Below are 22,147 nucleotides of genomic sequence, written 5' to 3'. Positions count from 1 at the left end.
TACTAAAGAATTACAAGTTAACTTGTTTCATAAAATTATATGAAACGCCATTGTTAACAAAAAAGATTTATTGTCCAAAAACATTTATACAAGTAAAAGTAACCACTGCAAATGGTGACATTGATTGAAAGCAAGAAACATGCATCTTCAGTAGACACAAGAAATAGTCAAAGACAAAAAGAACTAAAAGGTTACATATGAGCCACTTGTCTAGGATATACTGTGTATATATATAGAAATCTTCCGGTCTAGTATAGTAGAAAAGATATACAGCCCTCTTTGTAATGTTAAAATGAGCAGTAAAATGCCAATGCAAAATCAATCCAAGGCAACAGGCTCTATACCAGGGCTGTAAAACCCCTGGTACAGGTGGTTGTCTTCAGTACCTCAACATTTAAAATGTTAGTCACGATTAATCAGTTCAATCGATTAACACTTTCATTCAAGCTATTGTTAGCCGTGATTAAAATAGATTACTTAACAATTTAGTTTTTTTTAAAGAAGAGGAATATTCAGATGCAGTAGAGCAGTGAACAATTCTGAAATTAAGCCAGCGGTAGCTAAGCCCCACAAACCAAACTCAAATATAATCCACCCACCTCTGAGGGTGTCAGATGTTTAACATAACCCACTCACCTCTGCGAGTGTGTCAGATCTTTAATTGGCAGCTCATTTTAATATAACAGGTGCAGACTGGGCGAGTATTAACATCAGAGCTCAAAGGTAAAGTCTGAAAGTAGAATTAAGCTTAGTTGGAGAGGCCATCATGATCTGGTCTTGCGATTTCTTGGGCAGGAGGCCCATCATCTTTTTGTCAGCTGTGTGAGATGGAGAAGTTGCTAGATTGATCTATATTCACGTGAGCTGTCAACACCTTGAATATATTTACTTTACACTATAAACAGGTCACCATAAAACTGTTGTGTTTACTTTGAATCACAATATAGACTATACCTAGGGACCAGTCTTTATTTAAAACAAGGGTTTAGTAAAACAGAGGCATGTGCATAGACCAGGGTATTCCAACCCTGTTCCTGGAGAGGTACTCTCCAGTAGGTTCCCGTTTTGATTGACCCGATTCAGCTTATCAACCAGCTAATTATGACAATCAGGTGCGCTAGATTAGAGTTGGAGCAAAAATATAAAGGACTGTAGCTCTCTAGGTACAGGGTTGGAGAGCCCTGGCATAGACACTACATTTACCTCTGTGTATACCTCTTGGGAGAGATTTGACACTTGCATTACTGGCTTATGTTGGTTGCATTGCAAGAAAACACTTTTTTTTTGTCCATCCCATCTTCACAATCACAGCCAACCATAGGCATTGACTGGGCCCAACCCTTCCCACCCCCTTAATCCAAATCCACATATTTACAGTGCAGTTTGATGGCAATGCCAAACCTCCTAAAAGCCCCAATCACCTCAAGCCTGTGAATGGTGAGCATGTACTGCACATGGGAAGAGCTCGACAAGAAAGCGAGACAGACTATGTGGACGTTATAGTAAATGAAGCTTTCCACCAAAGATGAATCTGAGTGAAAGCCCGTCTTTCGCATCTTCGTCTATAGCTTCTTACTTATTGCCGGTTTTCCGAGAGTATGTTATCTGACAGGAAAGTGGATCACACCAATCAAGTTTTATTAGCCATGGGTACGAGCCTACAAACAACTCAGGTTACATAGGTCACACTGGTGCTCTACAACAAAGTGAGTTGCTCCATACCAGGGATTCTGTTGGCTAGTAATAGCCTGCTTTTGGCAGATTTAAAAAAAGTGAAATGCCGATAAATAAAAATGCAGCCGGACAATTCTCTGTGAGAAGAAAAAAAAATCCCATTGAAAATGGCTTTTTAGCCTATTCATTGATGGAAATTCCAGTCGATGCAAATACATATGACCGGTCAAGATTATCAGTCTATAGGTTCATTTGCATAATTTGGTCGAATTAAATTGCTGTGTGTATTTTCGTTAGTCTTTATGCATCTCGTCACATGCACACAGCATACAGATGCAGAGCCTAATTTGAGCGGAAAATCTGTCAGAACAGAGGAGCTGCTGGTACAGCTTCTCAAACAGCGTGTTCCTTGCTACCGGAGTCAAACGTGTTTTTACAAGCCCAATCATTGCACAACTAAATGCAATCGTGTGTTGAAATAAGATGATGGCCATAATTAAAAATAGCTACTATTTAATTTCTTAACTGGCAATAGAAGCACCCTTCTTTTAAGTGCCCAGGCAACAATATGCAGGCTTCAGCGCGTCACACACCACTTAGCAATGAAATGGAGGCAGGATGCTTTTTTAAAAATTGCTTGAAACCTGAATGTTTTTCTTCATATTATGAGGCATGTCTTCCCTTGCTTCAAAGTAGCCTAGCCAACATCCGACCCTAGAAACGTAAAGGCAATTTAGAGTTCCGTATGCCATTGAAACCAGCAGCCTAATTCTCTCATTTTCTATTGGTTTTCAAATCAACTTTCTTTCATTGTCCAGTATTGAAAGGCACAATCCTAGTCATATTAGCAACACATGCTAGTTGTTGCATCTTTAGACTAAGAGGGGAGATCAAATGGATATTTTCATCCCATGAAGCCGCACACAACAGTGTTTTCTTGCCAATTGCATTACGGGACAAACATTCGCAAAGTGTTGAAGAAATAATAGTTGATGAACATTTTAAGCTAAACGTTCTGATCGGTAGCATCAGCCTCGTTGCTTTAACGTTTCTGTTTTGTTGTAGCCTAGGCCTACGGGTTGTATGAATTTGGGATCTGTCGTCCCACAACTGTCCCAGAGTCTGTTTGGAGTAGACCATTTCTTTCGCGCACAGAACGACAAGCTGACCAATAAATAGGTTTATTGTTCCACTGTGGGGGATAGTAGACTGACATAGGCAGGTGATTGTTGCTGTTCGTTACTCGTCTTGTTGGCTGAGGACAAGTACATGTGGACAGTTGTTCTAACACCTTCAAAGTGCGCATCGGAATTTGGTAAGGATGCACGCAGTTGCATCCTCGATTTGCATGTTCTTTTCAGGTGAATCACCATGGCTGTACGCCCTAAACAGGTTACACGCACAATTCATATGGGCCGGGAAAATGTCTCAAATGTCCGGTAAATTAAAATGCTGCCAGTCTATAATGTCCAGCACCACATTTTCCTAGCGGAAACCCTGCTTCACACCATTGTTCACAACTCTATACACCTATGCGTAACACTTAAAGACCAGAATCTAGGTTAACTCCAGTCTGAACATCCAAAACACTCAAATAGAATCCTTCTTAGATCGCTCTCATAACCAAATAAAACCACAACTATTTACACATTATATGATAATGATATGGCAAGGGAGGGCAGGTGCCAACACTTAAAACGTCGAAAGAGAAACAAAAAGCCCCTGCAAGTTGCTCGATGAGGGATGTGTAGGTACAAGATAATGTTCTGACTAGAAATCAACTTCAACATTTCACACAGGAAAACTGGAAAATAAGATTGGCTATTTCAATTCAATTAGCGGAGAACGTTTGCTGGATCATGTTTTGGAATCTGACCCTTCCATTTTGTAAACTCAGCTGCTGTAGGGATACCTCGCTCACTCAAAAGTGTATCTCGACAAAAGCTTTTCTGAGGTGAAGCTACAGTAAGAGGAGCTGGTGATTTTAAAGCCATTTCAGTGCTCAGGGACTGAAAATGACATATCCCATGGTCTTAGCTGATAAAACCCAAAAGTGAGGCCTGATACAGTGATCTTGAGACTTACGAGTTCTATTTACCCATGCCCCCCAACCCACCTCCTTGACAAGTCTTCCCATCATCCCCACCCATCTGTCAACCTCTGTTTTAGTTTCAACAGTCCGGGTTTGTAGAATGAAGCTTTTGAAACAAATCAGCTTCTCTGTCCCTCCCCACAACTCTAAACCCCACCCTCTGTACCCCCTTCTCCTTCACCCTGGACCTGTGGCTAGTTCTTATCATCCTTCTTCTCTTCCTCCTCAGTGGGGTAGGAGTGCCATGTCAGACGCTCCTCGTAGAAGGATATGACCACCTGTGGACATTTAATGTTGGCCTCCTTGGCCGGCACCAGGTCCGCCTCATCACTGTTCTTCCTGTGGAGACAGAATTTAAGGGTGAAGCCACTTAAACCAGTTGTATGTCCCACTCTCCCAGTAATGTATAGCGAAAAGTGTCAAAATCCCAATGCTGCCCAGAACTCACCATTTCATGAGGAACATCAGCTCTCCACTGGAGTCTGTGGCTCCAATGATCCGTTCGGGGTCAAGTCCACGAGCAAAGCCTCTGGGCTTCTCTGCCTGGAAGAATGATAGATGAGGAGAGCGACGGAGAGAAGGGGGAGAAGGTTCAGTACAGGACTACGTTCACGGTCTATAGTTTCAGGCATGTTCTTTAATATTGAAGCGCAGTACAGGCTCTCACCTCATCTTTCCTCTTCTTGGGCCTGCCTTCTTCACCCCCTGCCTCTGTGTCAGACTCACCAGCTTTCCTCTTGCCACCAGACTCTTTCTTGTAACTTTCTTTTTTGTTATGATGATTCTGCATGTACTCAGCAATCAGGTCAGGGCAATCCAGGTTGTCCTGCGGCTCCCATGTATTGTCCTCACTGTGGTAAACAAAGTGTAAAAAAGGTACATTTATACCTGGGCTACAACCATCAGATTCCATTTCAACCCCCCCATTCCCCAGCCCAACTAACAATTGAAATCAGTCCGATGTTATAAAAGTGCATGAAAAAAAGGGGCAGGGCCCAGGGTGGCAGGACTACCACCGCAACACTGGAAGACGAAGTAGTAAAACAGACAGATGCCAAATATACAGCAGCTGAAGACCAACCAAGCAAGTCACTGTGTCACCACGGACCAGAAAAAGTTGGAAGTGTTTGAGATGGCTATTGACTTTTTGTCGAACAATGAGAACAACCAACAAGAGCAAAAAGAGCCAACCAAAAGGAAAGGAGATTAGGTAGCAGGCTTTGGCTTATGCAGTGCCAAGCCCAAAGAGTAGGGCCCTATAAAATCTATGATATGGAGAAATGGAATTCAACGACAAACATGTATTGAACTTAGGACATCAACTAAATGTATTGTATTTATTAGAATATTTATTTACCCAAGATTATAAAAAAGACCTGAACAAATAGCCTACGGGATTCGTATTTTCCGTTAACTTAGAAGAGGCAACGGTGCGGGAAAGCCCGTGTGCGCACGTTTGTCTAACCACAAAGCCATTAGCGATGATGCGATTTACAACAGTCTTCAGGCAGATGGAAAGACTTTCCCAAAAACATTCTCATTTAAATGTTAACTACAAAATTAGTCTGTGCCTACCTGGCAGAATTGATTATTTGCAAGAATCCAGTAGTGATTTGTTTAACAAATCTGAAATACTGTGTGCTATAGGTATTTTGCTGGTGCCAGACTGCACACTTTAATATAAAGGGTATCTACACCCAAGAATGTAAATGTCTTAGATTTTTCCCAGACCTCAAAAGTGTGGGGGGCTAACGGAATTAGGTAAAAAAATAACCATTTTTAGAGGGCCCTAAAGGAGCCTACGCAAACTTTTGCCGGTAGCTGAAGTTGGGTGATGTAGTCCATTTCCATAATCTTTCCCAGCTGGTGGAGTTGGTGGCCCCTCTAATCGGGAAGCAAGATACTAAATTCAAAAGACAGCATTCCTGGCAACTGGCGAGCGATAGCCATCCTAATATTTAAAATGTTTGATATTAGATTGTCACGATGCCTAAGAGACAACCATGAAGACAAGTAAAAGCTAGCCAGCTGACTATGTATGCTAGCCACACAAAACATGTAAACAATATGTTAGCTAGCATTATTTAAAATGTTTCTTGCAGCTATATTTCTAATGTTTGGTGTTGGCTAGCATGTGGGCATACATAGCCAGCTGGCTTCATGGTTGACTTTCTCACAATGCCCATATAATGTTCTGAGCTCTTAAATGCTAAATAAAACACAAGTGTATCTGTTAGCTAGTTAAGTTTGCAGCTAGCTGGGTTGACTTGTTGTCTTGGTTTGTAACCCTTATTTGGTAATCAGTGTCTTTGTGCAGGTGAGACCTACAAGAGCCTGTCCTTCCAATTTTGTATTGGACATGCAACAGTCTCTAAAATCATTCCAGAGACATGCAAAGACTCTTCCTAGAGCTGGCCGCCTAGCCAAACTGAGCCATCGGGGGAGAAGGGCCTTGGTCAGGGAGGTGACCAAGAACCCTATGGTCACCGACAGAGCTCTAGAGTTACTCTGTGGAGATGGGAGAATTTTCCAGAAGGACAACCATCTCTGCAGCACTCCACCAATCAGACCTTTAAGGTAGAGTGGCCAGATGGAAGCCACTCTGCAGTAAAAGGCATGACAGCCAGCTTGAAGTTTGCCAAAAGGCAACAAGACTCAGACCATGAGAAACAAGATTATCTCATCTGATGAAACCAAGATTGAAATTTTTGGCCTGAATGCCAAGTGTCACAGCTGAAGGAAACCTGGCACCATCCCTACGGTGAAGCATGGTAGTGGCAGCATCATGTTGTGGGGATGTTTTTCAGCGGCAGGGACTGGGAGACTAGTCAGGATAGAGGGAAAGATGAACGGAGCAAAGTACAGCAATTCTTGATAAACCTGCTACAGGGTGATCAGGACCTCAGACTGGAGTGAAGGTTCTCATTCCAACAGGACAACAACCCTAAGTACACAGCGAAAACAACACAGGAGTGGCTTCGGGACAAGTCTCTGAATGTCCTTGAGTGACCCAGCAGGAGCTCGGACTTGAACTCAATCGAACATCTCTGGAGAGACTTGAAAATAGCTGTGAAGCAACGCTTACCATCCAACCTGACAGAGCTCGAGAGGATCTGCAGAGAGGAATGGGAAAAACTCCCCAAATACAGGTCTGCCTAACTTGTAGTGTCATACCCAAGAAGAATCAAGGCCGCAATCACAGCCAAAGGTTTTTTTTATTTTGTATACATTTCTAAAAACACGATCTTGCTTCATCAAGTAACAAAATATGGAAAAAGTAAAGGGGTCTGAATACGTTCCGAATGCACCGTACTTTGCCAACCGCTGGCAAGTGTTCCGCACGACCACTCGTCTTAAGACAGAGACCGTGGAAACCATTGTTGACCTTGCACAACATGCTCTGTGAGGAAAACGGAAACCAATATGCCCGGCCTGTTGCAGATCCAGAGGGCCCAGGGGGTATGACAAATCCTGTTGCATGGTGACAAGACCCGCAGCTACACTACCCCATGGGTACCAATAAAGAGATGAAAAATTATAAACCAATAAAATGTACACAGGATTGTATGTAATGTATGCCAACTTAGTTTATATGTGACTAGCATTACATTCTTCACTCACTCTGAGAACCCTTTCCATTTGAGCAGAAACTCAACGCGTCCCTTTACCACCCGTCGGTCCAGCACCTTCTCCACCACATATTCCTCCTCCTCTTCCTCTACCACCTCCTCCACCTTCTTCTTGGTCTGCTTCTTGCCTGCTGTTGCCGCCAACTTGACCTCTTCCTTGGGAGGCTCTGGTGAAGGGGAGGAGTGCAGAACAGTTTGGTTAGACTTCAGACTTTGTTCACAGATATACGTCCGAATGATTATGGTCACACTTCACTACGGTCAGGTTGAGTCATGTTACACAGGTGGGAATCGTCCCAAAGACATTTGTTGGACTTGCTTTGCCAATCAAAATACAAAATTATGTATTTTCTGCAATTAAGCAGCAGTTCAAGCATGGAAACCTCAGGGATGCAAACTGGTGAGGGCCCAAAAAAGGTGACCCCCCCCCCCAAAAAAATTGCATTGAAACATGCGAAAACAAATCCGTGCTAGGAGGAAGGCAGGTTTTAACTAATTGAACAACAAAGAATGATCTACATGATCAGTGTAAAATAAGTGGTTAATGTGAACCTAACTCACAGCTAAAACATGTAAAGAAAGCAATCCAATGTTATTTGTTGCCTAGACTTTTCCGTCGTGAGAAAAAAAAACAATACAGTAATATTGCAGTTAGCTATGACAGCCTTTATAATAGAACACTTGTGACCACACACCTATATTGCAGTTGGGGAAAAAACATCTTAAAGTAGAAATAGAATGAAACAAACAGGCAGTCTATTTTTGCTCTATTATATTGGCCACTATAGTAGATGATCAAGTGCACAAGGCTACATGTGTGCAATACATTCATTGAGTTAAAAAAATATATATAATCCCCCCTCACTCACACACACATTACTGGCAAGTTCAACACAACAAAAGCAATATATTTGGGCTACATTGCACATCATACACTTTCTGCATGTGGACATCTGTTCTACAATGTGCCAGAAAAAGTGAGAAAGAGGGAGGTGTGTGTGGTGTTCCTTTCACCTCTATAGTGGCATCCAGCTTAAGCCATGCCCAGCTACACTTGATCCCTGAATCCACGTGTTTAACGAGCAATGCCTCATTCTCACCTAATTCTCTCATTCTGAAAATTAACCACATACTGTAGAGGGAAAACATGCGTTGACAGATAGTGGTTAGTTCGTTAGCATTTCACACAGATTACCAGGGTCCAGTAAGCAACGTTAACACAACGTGAGGAATGGCAAGGAGTCGTAAACCAGTTAATACTAGCGAATTGGTTAGATTACTAATGTTAGCTCATCTGATGTTGCAGACTTTATTAGCCAGCTCACTTTCACACAAAAAACTCAATTATTTGATCAGTTAAGTTGGCTAATGTTGCTCAACATTTATCTGGCTAGCGAACGTAGAATTTGATCCAGCTAGCAAGATACTTAACAATGCTAATAATACTTGTTCCACCCCACTTTCTACCTCACCTCAAACTTTCCAAATGCCAGTTGGTTTTCGGATACTGCTCATGAGGTAGGCATCATCACCTCCTCACCCCCGTCTCCGTGGTCAGGCAGCTCACCTAACGTTACCTCTTCGTTATCGTTCTGGGGATGAGCTGCTGTAACTGCCTTTTTACTCTATGCTGTCTTTCCAGATCACGCACAGATGTTGAAACTCACAAATTGGTTGTCTCTGCAGTCGCTTGCTGCGCTGCATTCTGATGTTATGTAAAACCATTGGCTGAGCCTTTGATACAGCCGGTATTGCTCCAAATGCACATCACTCATAGGCTTACAGCCGAAAGGTGACTAGTTTTCGTCCCTGCAACCTTCGTACCTTTTAATTATCAACCCTGTTTGCCAACCCTTTCTTCATTACAGCTCATGTAATTGTAGAGGACTATGTCAGAGATGGGCTCTCTGACATAGGCTTCAGTGTGCCTCAAGATCTCTGGCTCTGAATCACTAACACCTGACTGATCCACTTTCAATTGTTTTTTTTTTGTAACTGTCAATATAACCAAACCATAGCAATGGGTTTCTGTATTCAAAAGAGATCCTCCAACTGACCCTCGTGGATTTGTTTTTAGAGGAGGTTAAATTAGTTTGGTATTCTCCTGGGGTAGTTTTAAGGTGTCCGGTATGGGGACTTGACCCAAGGATTGAACATTTCAAGGACATATAGATAGGTTGGGCAAAGGATAAGAGGCGTCAAAGCCAATGAAAGGTTTCGGTCAGTTTATTTGAATAGAATCTGTGGAGCATCTACAGATGGTCTATCAACAAACGGTTCATCTGTTGATAAGCAACTGCATGCTAAAGTTAGGTTTAAAATAAGGGTTAGGGTAAAGTTCACGTTTAGAGTTAGGATAAAGGTTAAGGTTAGGCTTAGCAGATCATTTGTTTAAATGTTACAGATAGAGCATCTACAGATAGTCTGTAGTCTATCCCAAAAAAAGAATAACCAAGGTTTCGGAAACTATAAATCCACCTCTAGCTTGGACCATAATGTTAAAGAGCTGGACTGCACTAGAGGTCGACCGATTAATCGGAATGGGCCGATTAATTAGGGTCGATTTCAAGTTCATATAACAATCGGAAATCGGTATTTTTGGACACCGTTTATTTTTTTACACCTTTATTTAACCAGGCAAGTCAGTTAAGAACAAATTCTTATTTTCAATGATGGCCTAGGAACAGTAGGTTAACTGCCTTGTTCAGGGGCAGAATGACAGATTTTTACCTTGTCAGCTCAGGGATTCAATCTTGCAACCTTACAGTTAAACTAGTCCAACGCTCTAACCACCTGATTACATTGCACTCCACGAGGAGACGCGAATGTAGTAAGAAGCCAAGGTAAGTTGCTAGCTAGCATTAACCTGTTAAGTCGACCCTCTACTTTTTCGAACATTCTGTTAAAAATCGCGCAACATTTCAGCGCCCTGCTACTCATGCCAGGAATATAGTATATGCATATTATTAGTATGTGTGGATAGCAAACACTCTGACATTTCTAAAACTGGTTAAATCACGGCTGTGACTTTAACAGAGCGTGAGTTTCATCGAATAGCGCAGGAAAACCTGATCACTGAAAATGGAAATAAATATCCTTGCGCTTACTTCCAGGAATTGTTCAAAGTGAACCGAATTACATGAGACCGAGGCTTCAGCGCCTACAGCAGCACACGTTCTCTAGAGTCTTGTCATTTGATTCGCAATTGATTCTTGGTCTAACCGGTTCAAGGGAACTCCTTCCCTCCGTTCTCCGACCGGATGTTTTGGTCGAGCGCTCTCGGCCATGTTTTTTTCCAGACGACACTATGGAAGTTACATAGCCTCCTGATGAATTTTATCGCTTATTAACGTGTACTAATACCTAAAGTTGCATTACAAAAGTATTTCGAAGTGTTTTGTGAAAGTTTATCGTCGACTTTTTGAATTTTACAAAATGACGTTACGTTATGAAACGCTCTTTTTTCCCGTTTATCATACAGTCTACATAGAACGATATCTAGGCTATATATGGACCGATTTAATCGAAAAAAAGACCCAATAGTGATTATGGGACATCTAGGAGTGCCAACGAAGAAGATGGTCAAAGGTAATGAATGTTTTATATTTTATTGTGCGGTTTGTGTAGCGCCGAATGTGCTAATTATTTTGTTTACGTCCCCTGCGGGTCTTTTGTGGTGTTACATGCTATCAGATAATAGCTTCTCATGCTTTCGCCGAAAAGCATTTTAAAAATCTGACTTGTTGCCTGGATTCACAACGAGTGTAGCTTTAATTCAATACCCTGCATGTGTATTTTAATGAACGTTTTAACTAATACTATTAGTATTTAGCGTAGCGCATTTGCATTTCCAGAGCTCTAGATGGGACGCCTGCGTGCCAGGTAGGAGCAAGTGGTTAAACGTATCTTGTAAAAAACAATCAATCATAATCACTAGTTAACTACACATGGTTGATGATATTACTAGTTTATCTAGCATGTCCTGCGTTGGATATAATCGATGCGGTGCGTATTCGCAGAAAAAGACTGTCTTGCTCCAATGTGTACCTAACCATAAACATCAATTCCTTTCTTAAAATCAATACACAAGTATATATTTTTAAACCTGCTTATTTAGTTAATATTGCCTGCGAACCTGGCTCTTTCGCGAACTCTGAAGACTATTTATTCCTAACAAAGACAGCCAACTTCGCCAGTGCTTAAAGCATTGCGCTGTTTATGACTTCAAGCCTATCAATTCCCAAGATTAGGCTGGTTTAACCGATGTGAAATGGCTAGCTAGTTAGCGGGGTGCGCGCTAATAGCGTTTCAAACGTCACTCGCTCTGAGACTTGGAGTGGTTGTTCCGCTGCAGTATTTGTGGAGCAATGGGTAACGCTGCTTCGAGGGTGGCTGATGTGTTCCTGGTTCGAGCCAAGTAGGGGCGAGGAGAGGGACAGAAGCTATACTGTTACACTGACAATACTAAAGTGCCTATAAGAACATCCAATAGTCAAAGGTATATGAAATACAAATTGTATAGAGAAATTGTCCTAAAATTCCTATAACTACAACCTAAAACTTCTTACCTGGGAATATTGAAGACTCATGTTAAAAGGAACCACCAGCTGTCTTTGTTCTCATGTTCTGAGCAAGGAACTTATACGTTAGCTTTTTTACATGGCACATATTGCACTTTTACTTTCTCCTCCAAAACTTTGTTTTTGCATTATTTAAACCAAATTGAACATGTTTCATTATTTATTTGAGGCTAAATTGATTTTATTGATGTATTATATTAAGTTAAAATAAGTGTTAATTTTCTATTGTTATTATTACAAATGAAAAATATATATATTTTTAAATAAATGCAAAATATTTTTAAACAAATCGGCCGATTGATCGGTATCAGCTTTTTTTCGGTCCCCTAATAATTGGTATCGGTATTGGCGTTGAAAAATCATAATCGGTCAAACTGCACCGCTGAAAAAGTAAAGGGCACAATGTCCCTTGTTCAGGACTCTGTCTTTCAAAGATAATTTGTAAAAATCCAAATAACTTCACAGATCTTCATTGTAAAGGGCTTAAACACTGTTTCCATGCTTGTTTAATGAACCACAAACAATGAACATGCACCAGTGGAACGGTGGTTAAGACACTAACAGCTTACAGACAGTAGGCAATTAAGGTCACAGTTATGAAAACTTGGGACACTAAAGGCATTTCTACTGACTCTGAAAAACATCAAAATAAAGATGCCCAGGGTCCCTGCTCATCCATGTGAACGTGCCTTAGGCATGCTGCAAGGAGGCATGAGGACTGCAGATGTGGCCAGGGCAATAAATTGTAATGTCCGTACTGTGAGACGCATAAGACAGCGCTACAGGGAGACAGGATGGAAAGCTGATCGTCCTCGCAGTGGCAGACCACGTGTAACGACACCTGCACAGGATCGGTACATCCGAACATCACACCTGCAGGACAGGTACAGGATGGCAACAACAACTGCCCGAGTTACACCAGGAATGCACAATCCCTCCATCAGTGCTCAGACTGTCTGCAATAGGCTGAGAGAGGCTGGATTGAGTGCTTGTAGGCCTGTTGTAAGGCAGGTCCTCACCAGACATCACCGGCAACAACATCGCCCATGAGCACAAACCCACCGTCGCTGGACCAGACAGGACTGGCAAAAAGTGCTCTTCATTGACATGCCGCGGTCTTGTCTCACCAGGGTTGGTCGGATTTGCGTTTATCGTCGAAGGAATGAGCGTTACACCGAGGCATGTACTCTGTGGAGTGGGATCGAGGTGGAGGGTCTGTCATGGTCTGGGGCGTTCTGTTACAGGATCAGACTGAGCTTGTCGTCATTGCAGGCAATCTTAACGCTGTGCGTCACAGGGAAGACATCCTCCTCCCTCATGTGGTACCCTTCCTGCAGGCTCATCCTGACATGACACTCCAGGATGACAATGCCACCAGCCATACTTCTCGTTCCGTGCGTGATTTCCTGCAAGACAGGAATGTCAGTGTTCTGCCATGGCCAGCGAAGAGCCCAGATCTCAATCTTATTGAGCATGTCTGGGACCTGTTGGATCAGAGAGTGAGGGCTAGGGCCATTCCCCCAGAATTGTCCGGGAACTTGCAGGTGGGGTAACATCTCACAGCGAGAACTGGCAAATCTGGTGCAGTCCATGAGGAGGAGATGCACTGCAGTACTTAATGCAGCTGGTGGCCACACCAGACACTGACTTACCTTTGAGTTTTGAGTGATTTTGAGCCCCCCCCCTTTGTTCAGGGACATATTATTCCATTTGTTAGTCACATGTCTGTGGAACTTGTTCAGTTTATGTCTCAGTTGTTCAATCTTGTTATGTTCATACAAATATTTACACATGTTAAGTTTGCTGAAAATAAATGCAGTTGACAGTGAGGATGTTTTTTTGCTGAGTTTATGATTCATGGATATCTGAAATCTGAAGACAAACGAGATCGTGTAAAGGATGATGATCAAAGCAAACAGTAACAGATGAGTGCATAGTTGACAAATGTGTGTGGAGGGTGGACACAATGCAGTACATATAAGGCTGGGTAACACTGTTGAGAGTTGCGCAAGATGTGAAACGTAGCGTTGGCTTGTTGTCTTCCTGTATTGAACACAGATAGGCCCGTCTACAATTTGATCGATTATTAACATTTAAAAATACACCTGAAGTTGTATTTCAAAAGTAGTTTGAAATATTTTGGCATAATATAGGCAACTTTTGAAATATTTTGTAATGACGTTGCGTTTTTTGGTAGCTCTTTTTTTCTGGAACAAACACGTCAAATAAATGGACATTTGGATATATATGGACGGAATTAATCGAAGAAAATGACCAATTGTGATGTTTATGGGACATATTGGAGTGCCAACAAAAGAAGCTCGTCAAAGGTAAGGCATGTTTTATATTTTATTTCTGCATTTTGTGTAGCGCCTGCAGGGTTGAAATATGCTACCCTCTTTGTTTACTATTGTGCTATCATCAGATAACAGCTTCTTATGCTTTCGCCGAAAAGCCTTTTCAAATCTGACATGTCGGCTGGATTCACAACGAGTGTAGCTTTAATTGAGTATCTTACATGTGTGATTTAATGAAAGTTGGATTTTTATACAATTTTTATTTTATTTGCCGCGCTGCATTTTCCCTGTTTTTTGCCCAAGTGGGACGCAACCGTCCCCTATACCATAAGAAGTTAACTGACTTGCCTAGTTAAAGGTTACACACACACACACACGCATACACTGACCAAAAAGTTATTTTGTTGGCATTTGCATATATCCCCATTACCAGTAAAACATCATCAAAACCTATTTCTTTCACTTACTTGCTATGTTGTTCAGTCATTTCATTCTCAACCAGGATTTCTATGGAACACTGTTTGGATTTTTGCATGTCAAAAAAGACACGTCAAATAACACTATTTGACGTGTCAAATAAGCTTGTTGACCAATCTGGACCTGAATAGGACTGCATGTCACATAATAATTGAACATGTTCATAATTTTAGTTATTACACTATCACTCGTATTTCATGTCACAACGATTCACCGATACGTATGCTATGATGCTGGTAAAGTTGTCTCGCACATCTACAGTGCTGGTCATTAAAAAAGCTAGCTAGCTCACGGATTTAAACAATGTTCTTCCCCAAAAACATATCAAAACGACTCTGTTTCAGTAGCTATAGTTAGCTAACTATATAGCTAAGTGTCATCTAAAATAACCCTAATTTATAAGACAGTTCTTATTTGACCCATCTATGCGAAGCTAGCCACAATAAGGATTAGCCACAATAGTGGACTTTGCGGTTTGCCTTCAAAATAAAAGTTACTGACAGTGATGCAAATGCATACAAATAGTAGAATTATGCCATAATTGAATAGATCATGCTAAATGAGGTTGGAATGTTGTTATATAATAACAAAAGACAATTTGTTACTTTGATAAAAATCTGTTTAAATCACACAATGTATTATACTTTAGAGTGGCATTGGGGGCATACATATTTCACTGTACAGCCTTACCTATGGATTGTGGATCAATGACATGAGGTATCAGTCTACTCAGTGACACCGAGAGAGCATTAAGCATCATAGTTCTTATTGCAGGACTCTTGAAAAAACTGAATTGAGACAGATGTCTTGTCAACCTATGTGTATTGAACACTATTCCTGAGGAAAAACAATACTGTCTTGGAGTCTGATAACTGAGGAGGACATTGGGAAAAAAATTGGGTATAGAGTAGCCGGTTACCCCATTTCATTGATCCACAATCCTTTAAAGCTGTATAGTGCAGTATAAATGTCAATACACACAATAGATTGACTGTGGAGGGGATTTCACACAGTCACAGTCACGCAATAAGAGCTACAACGCTAATGCTTGAGTAAAACCTTCACTGTTGGGTTCTGTGGGTGTCAGCGAGTAGTGATAACCCATTTCATTGCTTCACATTCCAACCCTGTTTAACATTATCTAGTCTAAATATGGCATGAATCCACCATCTGCATCACTTTCAAATAGGTACTTTTACTTTGAAGGAAAACTGCAAATTCCACTATTCTGCCTAATCCTTATTGTGGCTAACTTTACAACACATAACCCGGTCAGGCCTCTCTAGCCAGATGAAGCTAGCTGGCTGCTTGTAACGTTAGCTTTGGGCAACAGGGTTAAGTAGCTGGCAAGCTATTGTTTATTTTCATGAACTCAATTTTAATAAGCGAACAACAATACTTACAATGATACCAAAATCACCCCTAAGAATAGTGAAAATGACTGCAGTTACTACTGTTAATTGTTTTCAGACTGGTTGTATTGGTGCTAGCTAGGTACCAAGCTAAAGCTAAGCTAGCTACCCCAGAAGTTGCGGTTGAACAAATAATGCTTTTTTAACTAACGCGATATTGTAAACACATCGTTTCGTGGCCGGTGTTTGCAGACTTTTCTGTACAGCTTTGACAGTGCTACTGATAGTAGTGGTGGCGCTTGGCTAGCACTTGCAAATTTAGAACACACAACATTCTATAATAGAACTGTTATTTGACTTGTCAAATCAAAAGCTTATTTAACGAGTCAAATAGTGTTATTTGACGTATATATTTTCTGACACGCAAAGACCGAAACCGCGTTACATAGTATGATGTGACGCAAATAGTGACACTATTACTGTGTAACTCCGGTAGGGGCAACATCTGAACAATAGCACACTTGGTAACAGTGTGTACCGGTGCTCGACCAGTCACGAAAGGCAACATCACTCACGACAGAGAACGGTTGATTGTCAAGTGCAATGAGTTCCATTATCTTGGCATTAATGTATTTTCGCCTTTGAGTTGTCTTGCTGAAATGACTTACTCTTTCAAATTGTTGTCTGCTCGATCCACACAGCAGACATTGTGGGCTAGGTCAGGAATGCTGTGTTGCAGGTTCAGCGCAAAATTGTACGTTGCGTCATTACGTCATGAACCTAAGTTATATAAATATGCACGTCAGCTTTGACATCAGTTTTTCACATTGTCGTTAAACTAGACATTGGGCCGATACCGATGTCATTTCTGGCTAATATCGTCCGATTCCGATACGTTCACCGATATATCGTGCATCCCTAATTTAAACTATTTATTTGAAAATGTTTTAATAGATTTGAATATTTGTAGCTACTTAAGTAAATACCGGCAGCCAACTTGTGCAACACAGAGTCGGGGAAGAATAACATTGCGTTCATTTCAGCGGTCACATTATTATGAAGCTTACGTTAGTCCCCAGTCACCTGGTGTTTGTTTACAAGCACACAAAAGACGAGACCGGAGCCTTGAGTCACTCACTGTCGTACAGCATGCGACAGGTGATATAATATATATGGAATTCACAGCTAAATATTTGCCAACTAGATATCTTATAACTATTAAGGGCTCCCGAGTGGTGCAGTGGTCTAAGGCACTGCATCTCAGTGTAAAAGGCGTCATTGCAGTCCCTGGTTCGAATCCAGGCTGCATCACATCCGAACGTGATTGGGAGTCCCTTAGGGTGACGCACAATTGGTCCAGCATTGGCCGGGGTAGGCCGTCATTGTAAATAGTAATTTGTTCTAAACTGACTTGCCTAGTTAAATAAAAAAGGTTACTTTAAAAAAATATATATATAAAAAATAAAATGTGCTAAATGCTCTGCAGTGGTGTGTTGGTTTGCTAATTCAGTAGCTTGTTAGCTATCTAGCTAAGTGGTTAGATTCTTCCAAAATCAAGCATTCACTTGTTAACAGCTGAGAATCCCCTCCTGGATCAAGAACCTTGCTGGCTAATATTTGTTATTCGTGTGCAGCAAACTGTGTATCATTTGAGTTACTTGTATAGTTTAGGTCAGAAACTGTACACATTTTTTTCAATGCGCTTGTTAGCATTCTCTATGGAATTTTAAATGTACTTGTTTACCAGTGGGGTTTGAAAACAGCGGCCCTTGTGTTCAGTGCCGGTATACCGAATATCCCAGTATGGCAAAGTTGGTATAAAGGTATGACAATCTGGATAGCGCCCAAGCCTAGCACATATCCCCCTAATCTTGTCAAGGTGAGCAGCCAAGTCAGAGAGAATCCTCTGGATGCCCCACGCAAAAATATTGAGGTAATTCCTGTTCTAGAGCAGAAGCGCTTGTTTCGGTTCAACTTCTGAAGAATGATGCAGGCTACATTACATATTCAAGAATTGGAGGTGAGTAGGAATGCAGAGGGAAAGATCTCAATTGCATAATATTTGCATCCTCTCTCCTTCTCAAAACCCATTGGATGAGAAAGCCAGTGGTCTCTCCCCTCTGACATTATCCTCCAATGGGTTTTGCGAAGGAGACGAGGAGAGGACGCGAGCATTATGCAATTGAGATCTTCCAGAGGTGATTTCCACATGGAGTGGAGAAACATCAACAAATATGGCACTGACTGCTGTCAGTGTAGCTAGCTAGCATGATAGCCTTATCTAGCTAACCTCATCTAGCTAGCTAATGTTATCGGTTGTTGCTAGGTATTTTTAACTACACCGTATTCAAAAGATTAGCCAAGTGGCTAGGGCTGGTTCTGGATTTGTCATAAGCATTTACAGAAAACTTCACCACAGATAGTGGTTTCTATCTTTGACTTCGCCATCTATTGTGGTCTCCAAAGTTCTGGGATTTTCCATAAAATTGTGACTGCTGATCCACCATAGAAAGTTTTAAGTTGAAGCTCCTTTAATATGGATAACTATGAAAGGTTTAGAGACATGTTTCTCTACATTGTAATGGACACGGACAGTGCAATATTTGGTTGGTGGGCTGCAAACAGGCATTGGCTGCGTTTACAGCCAAGCAAAATCAGCCCGTGCTCATGGTTCTCACAGAGGAAGTGAAATGAGACTTCAATGACTTTGCTCATGATGCAAGACGCAAATTAAATGCAACCACATCCTAAGTGCATCGGACACGAAACACCAATCCAAATGTAACACAACAAAATATATGACAAATTCCTTGAAATGTTCATTATAGGATATTGTGGTTTCTAGCTGCACCAATCAAAGCAGTGGAGCGTGTTGTGAAGCAATGGGAAACATTCTCTTGCCGCAGATGGACAGAGAATTCTTCTAAGGACCAATGGAATGGTCGAAAAATAGCAAACCCTGCACACCGTGCCTTGCAAAACAAATTCACCCAAAACTTTAGTGGTCAAAACCATTCAACTTGGGGCGACGGGGGAATCAGGGTCCCAAAATGTTTTTTTTGTTTTGTTTTTTACAGACTAGCTAAAAAATAAGTCAAACTTACAAATTCTCCAATAGATTATGATAATTTGCTGGTAAAAATGTGGAGATGCAAAAACAACACCTATCTTTGCAGGTTTTTCTTATTATTAAACAAATGACAACCTAGTTGATTGTAACATTCAAATAAAACACAGCCCTGAAAAAAAAATGCAGACTGAAAAGTATTAGCACGTCATCTCATAGGGGAAAACACATGGCAATGACACGGAAAGTAGATACCACTTTAAACCAAAATATAATCATACATTGACTAAGGCGAACAACTTAAATCCTTGTGCAACATCATGGGTAAGCTATGTCCATTGTCCCCCCCCCCCCCCCCCCCAAATGTGAATTTTCACTTGTGTGTGTTGAAATTCTGCCAAATCTGGCCTGTCCACCACCCAACCCTATGGCATTCATAAAACAGAAACAATGGATTACCGTTTGCATTAGTAGAAAGTGGATCTACACCTTCAGTGGTAACACCAGTAGTAACACTGGGGATCACATCACTCGGGGCTTCTGTAGCGGCAGCAATAGGCTCACTCATTTTCAGGCTGGGAGGAGGCAGTGGAACCAGTGGGTTCCTTGTCAACAGAGCTATACAGGATGAGAAGGGGGGGGGGTCATGGATCAGAGGCATAAGGGAGAAATCACAGATGGAAGTAGAAAATGGCATTGGTAAGAAGAACACATGGTTTCATCTCTCAGTCGTCTCTAACATGTAATGCATGCATACCACTACAGCACAGATAGAACAATGAGACAGATGTTTCATCGGATGTATAAATGTGAAGCATCCAGCTGGCATTTCCACTCACCACCAAATATGGTGATGAGAGGAAGACCAGTGGTCAGCATGTGGGCGAAGATGGAGCGAGATGGATGATGGCCAAAATCTTGCTAATTTTCTCATCTATAAAACATTTGATCTCAATACAGTTGTGACCAAAATCAGAATCTGTTACAAACAGAATGGACTAACTTCTGTAAACTTTATCCTTTGCTAGGCTCTCCCTAAAAGAAATATGCAAATACATACGAGAAAGCGCCAATAAGATCTCGCTAGCTCGTGCTTGGCTCTACCAAACTCATTGCTTGTTCTGCCTATGATTCATTTTCACCTATTGGAAAGCAGGCTGTGGTCTATCTTGGGTCAGTTTTTTTTATCTTTGACTAGAGCTCCTACTATGTGGTCAGTACTAAACACATGGAGTGGAGATATATTTCTGTTAGAAGAGCTGGCATGCATTGATTGTACTGCAAGTCTGCAACTAATGCAAACAAATACACAGAAAAACACATTTGACGAGAATCACTCTGTTTGTCATCACTATTTCCAGACACTAGGGGTTGATACCAGTCTCAAATACATGATCTAGGCAGGGGATAGGGACTACACGAGTTCATTAACATTCCATTGGGCTGTAGCCTTGACTTGGTGTAGACTAATGCACACCTACCAATATCGTAGGAAAGTTTAAAATGTCAGAAGCACAATCATTTCAATCAGACCAGCAATCATGCAGTCAAACACATAACATTACACGAGACTCAGCAGGTGAAGGGGTCAAGCTTCAAATCTAGACATCAAACGCACAGTAATGCCACATACAGTCGAATCAACTAAAGCACACAATCACTACAAACCACTGGCAGAAAACAACATGGTGAGAACAAGAAGGTCTGGAGGAAGAAAGGGGGGGGGGTGGCACACACATCCTGGTTCTCATCCTTTAGAATAACCAACACCAAGAAAACGCTTACCCCCACCCCCTCTTAACTGAACATTGGGGTAAGCTGGGGTAAAACGTCACTATAATACAAAACACTGACAACGCAAATGTATTAAAAACATAATTAAATAGGGCATATTTTGTAGGCTAAACAACGCATTTGAATGGCAGCCTTGATGTGCAATTCAACAGCTTATTTAAAAATGTAAGTAATTTCAAGAAGGTGATGATTTCTGATTCCATTGCCCTATTTGGGTAGAATTGAGTTTAGGTGCACGCTGCAGTTCGCTGGTGGCTTTAACGTTAACAGACGATGCCAATAAATGATGCAAATGTAGCCACTTGTAAATCGATGCAAATATATTTGTACCATAAGCAGTCATTTCTTTGCTACCGCACGTTTCCTCTCTTTTATGATTAGCCAATTCGACGAGACACATTCCTGCTCGAAAGAAGGCAATGAAATGTAGCAACCTAATCGTTTTCCTGCATCAATAATAACGGGCAATCACGCAATGCAACAAAATAACAACATGGTCACAAACACGGTAACTGCAAAGGACTACACACAATTGCAATGTATTAACCAACCCGTTCCCGCAGCCGTTTCACATGGTGGTGCTAGGGGTTTTTCCCCCCAGAGCTCTGGAGACGGAATGACTAACGTTAGTCGTCCATGTTGACCTGAATCATAGCACGAGCAATCTACACGACCTCGCGCGAAAACAATGTAAGTGAATACTCAAAATCAGAATCCGCATGCAACAATGTAGCAAGATGCACATGGCAGGGTCAATATATTGGCCTATTGAAATGTGCTTATCACGCATTGTGCATAATAGAAGGTTAACGCTGGGGGGGGGGGAGAAAACCGCTAAAGCGCAGAAGGCTATGGTGAAGTAACTAGACACTTACCTTTACAGAGAATTGACTCGAATGAATGAATGGTCGGAAATTTTGTTAATTTTATAAAATGGATACCAATGATTTATCTAAACAATTTTAGTGCTTATCTTATATAAATATCAGCGTGTAAACTCTATTTTAAAATACTATTCTCGTTTAAGCGTAAAGCTACAGACAAAAGCCATCCAGTGCCTCCTTCGTACCCGCCAACTCCGGCCGAGCGTGGCTACGCAGCGTGTTATTGTGTGGCACCATGGGAGATGAAGTCTTTAAACATTTTATTTTTCTTTCTTTTCTGTATTATACACATATGACTCAG

At 41.4% G+C, this 22,147-nt stretch overlaps 1 protein-coding gene across 3 annotated transcripts; it reads right to left on the bottom strand.

Annotated features, from left to right (window-relative positions):
- Positions 1-50: 50 nt before the first annotated feature.
- On the bottom strand, positions 51-22,050 carry LOC124000810 (chromobox protein homolog 1-like). 3 transcript variants are annotated; one of them, XM_046307432.1, is made up of 6 exons: positions 21,838-22,050; positions 19,628-19,786; positions 7,388-7,562; positions 4,434-4,617; positions 4,215-4,309; positions 51-4,105 (listed from the first exon to the last, which is right to left on the bottom strand). In XM_046307432.1, exons 2-6 carry the CDS (start codon positions 19,734-19,736, stop codon positions 3,961-3,963), a joined length of 708 nt encoding a protein of 235 aa, XP_046163388.1. In that variant the 5' UTR covers positions 19,737-19,786; positions 21,838-22,050; the 3' UTR covers positions 51-3,960. The 3 variants fall into 3 exon arrangements, with proteins under 3 accessions (XP_046163388.1, XP_046163389.1, XP_046163390.1); XM_046307433.1 differs by lacking the exon at positions 21,838-22,050 and adding an exon at positions 21,493-21,744; XM_046307434.1 differs by lacking the exon at positions 21,838-22,050 and adding an exon at positions 21,514-21,723.
- Positions 22,051-22,147: the final 97 nt, after the last annotated feature.

The sequence above is a fragment of the Oncorhynchus gorbuscha genome, linkage group LG16 (genome assembly GCF_021184085.1).
Source record: "Oncorhynchus gorbuscha isolate QuinsamMale2020 ecotype Even-year linkage group LG16, OgorEven_v1.0, whole genome shotgun sequence".
Classification (NCBI taxonomy): domain Eukaryota; kingdom Metazoa; phylum Chordata; class Actinopteri; order Salmoniformes; family Salmonidae; genus Oncorhynchus; species Oncorhynchus gorbuscha.
This window is presented reverse-complemented; position numbering and strand designations above follow the sequence as displayed.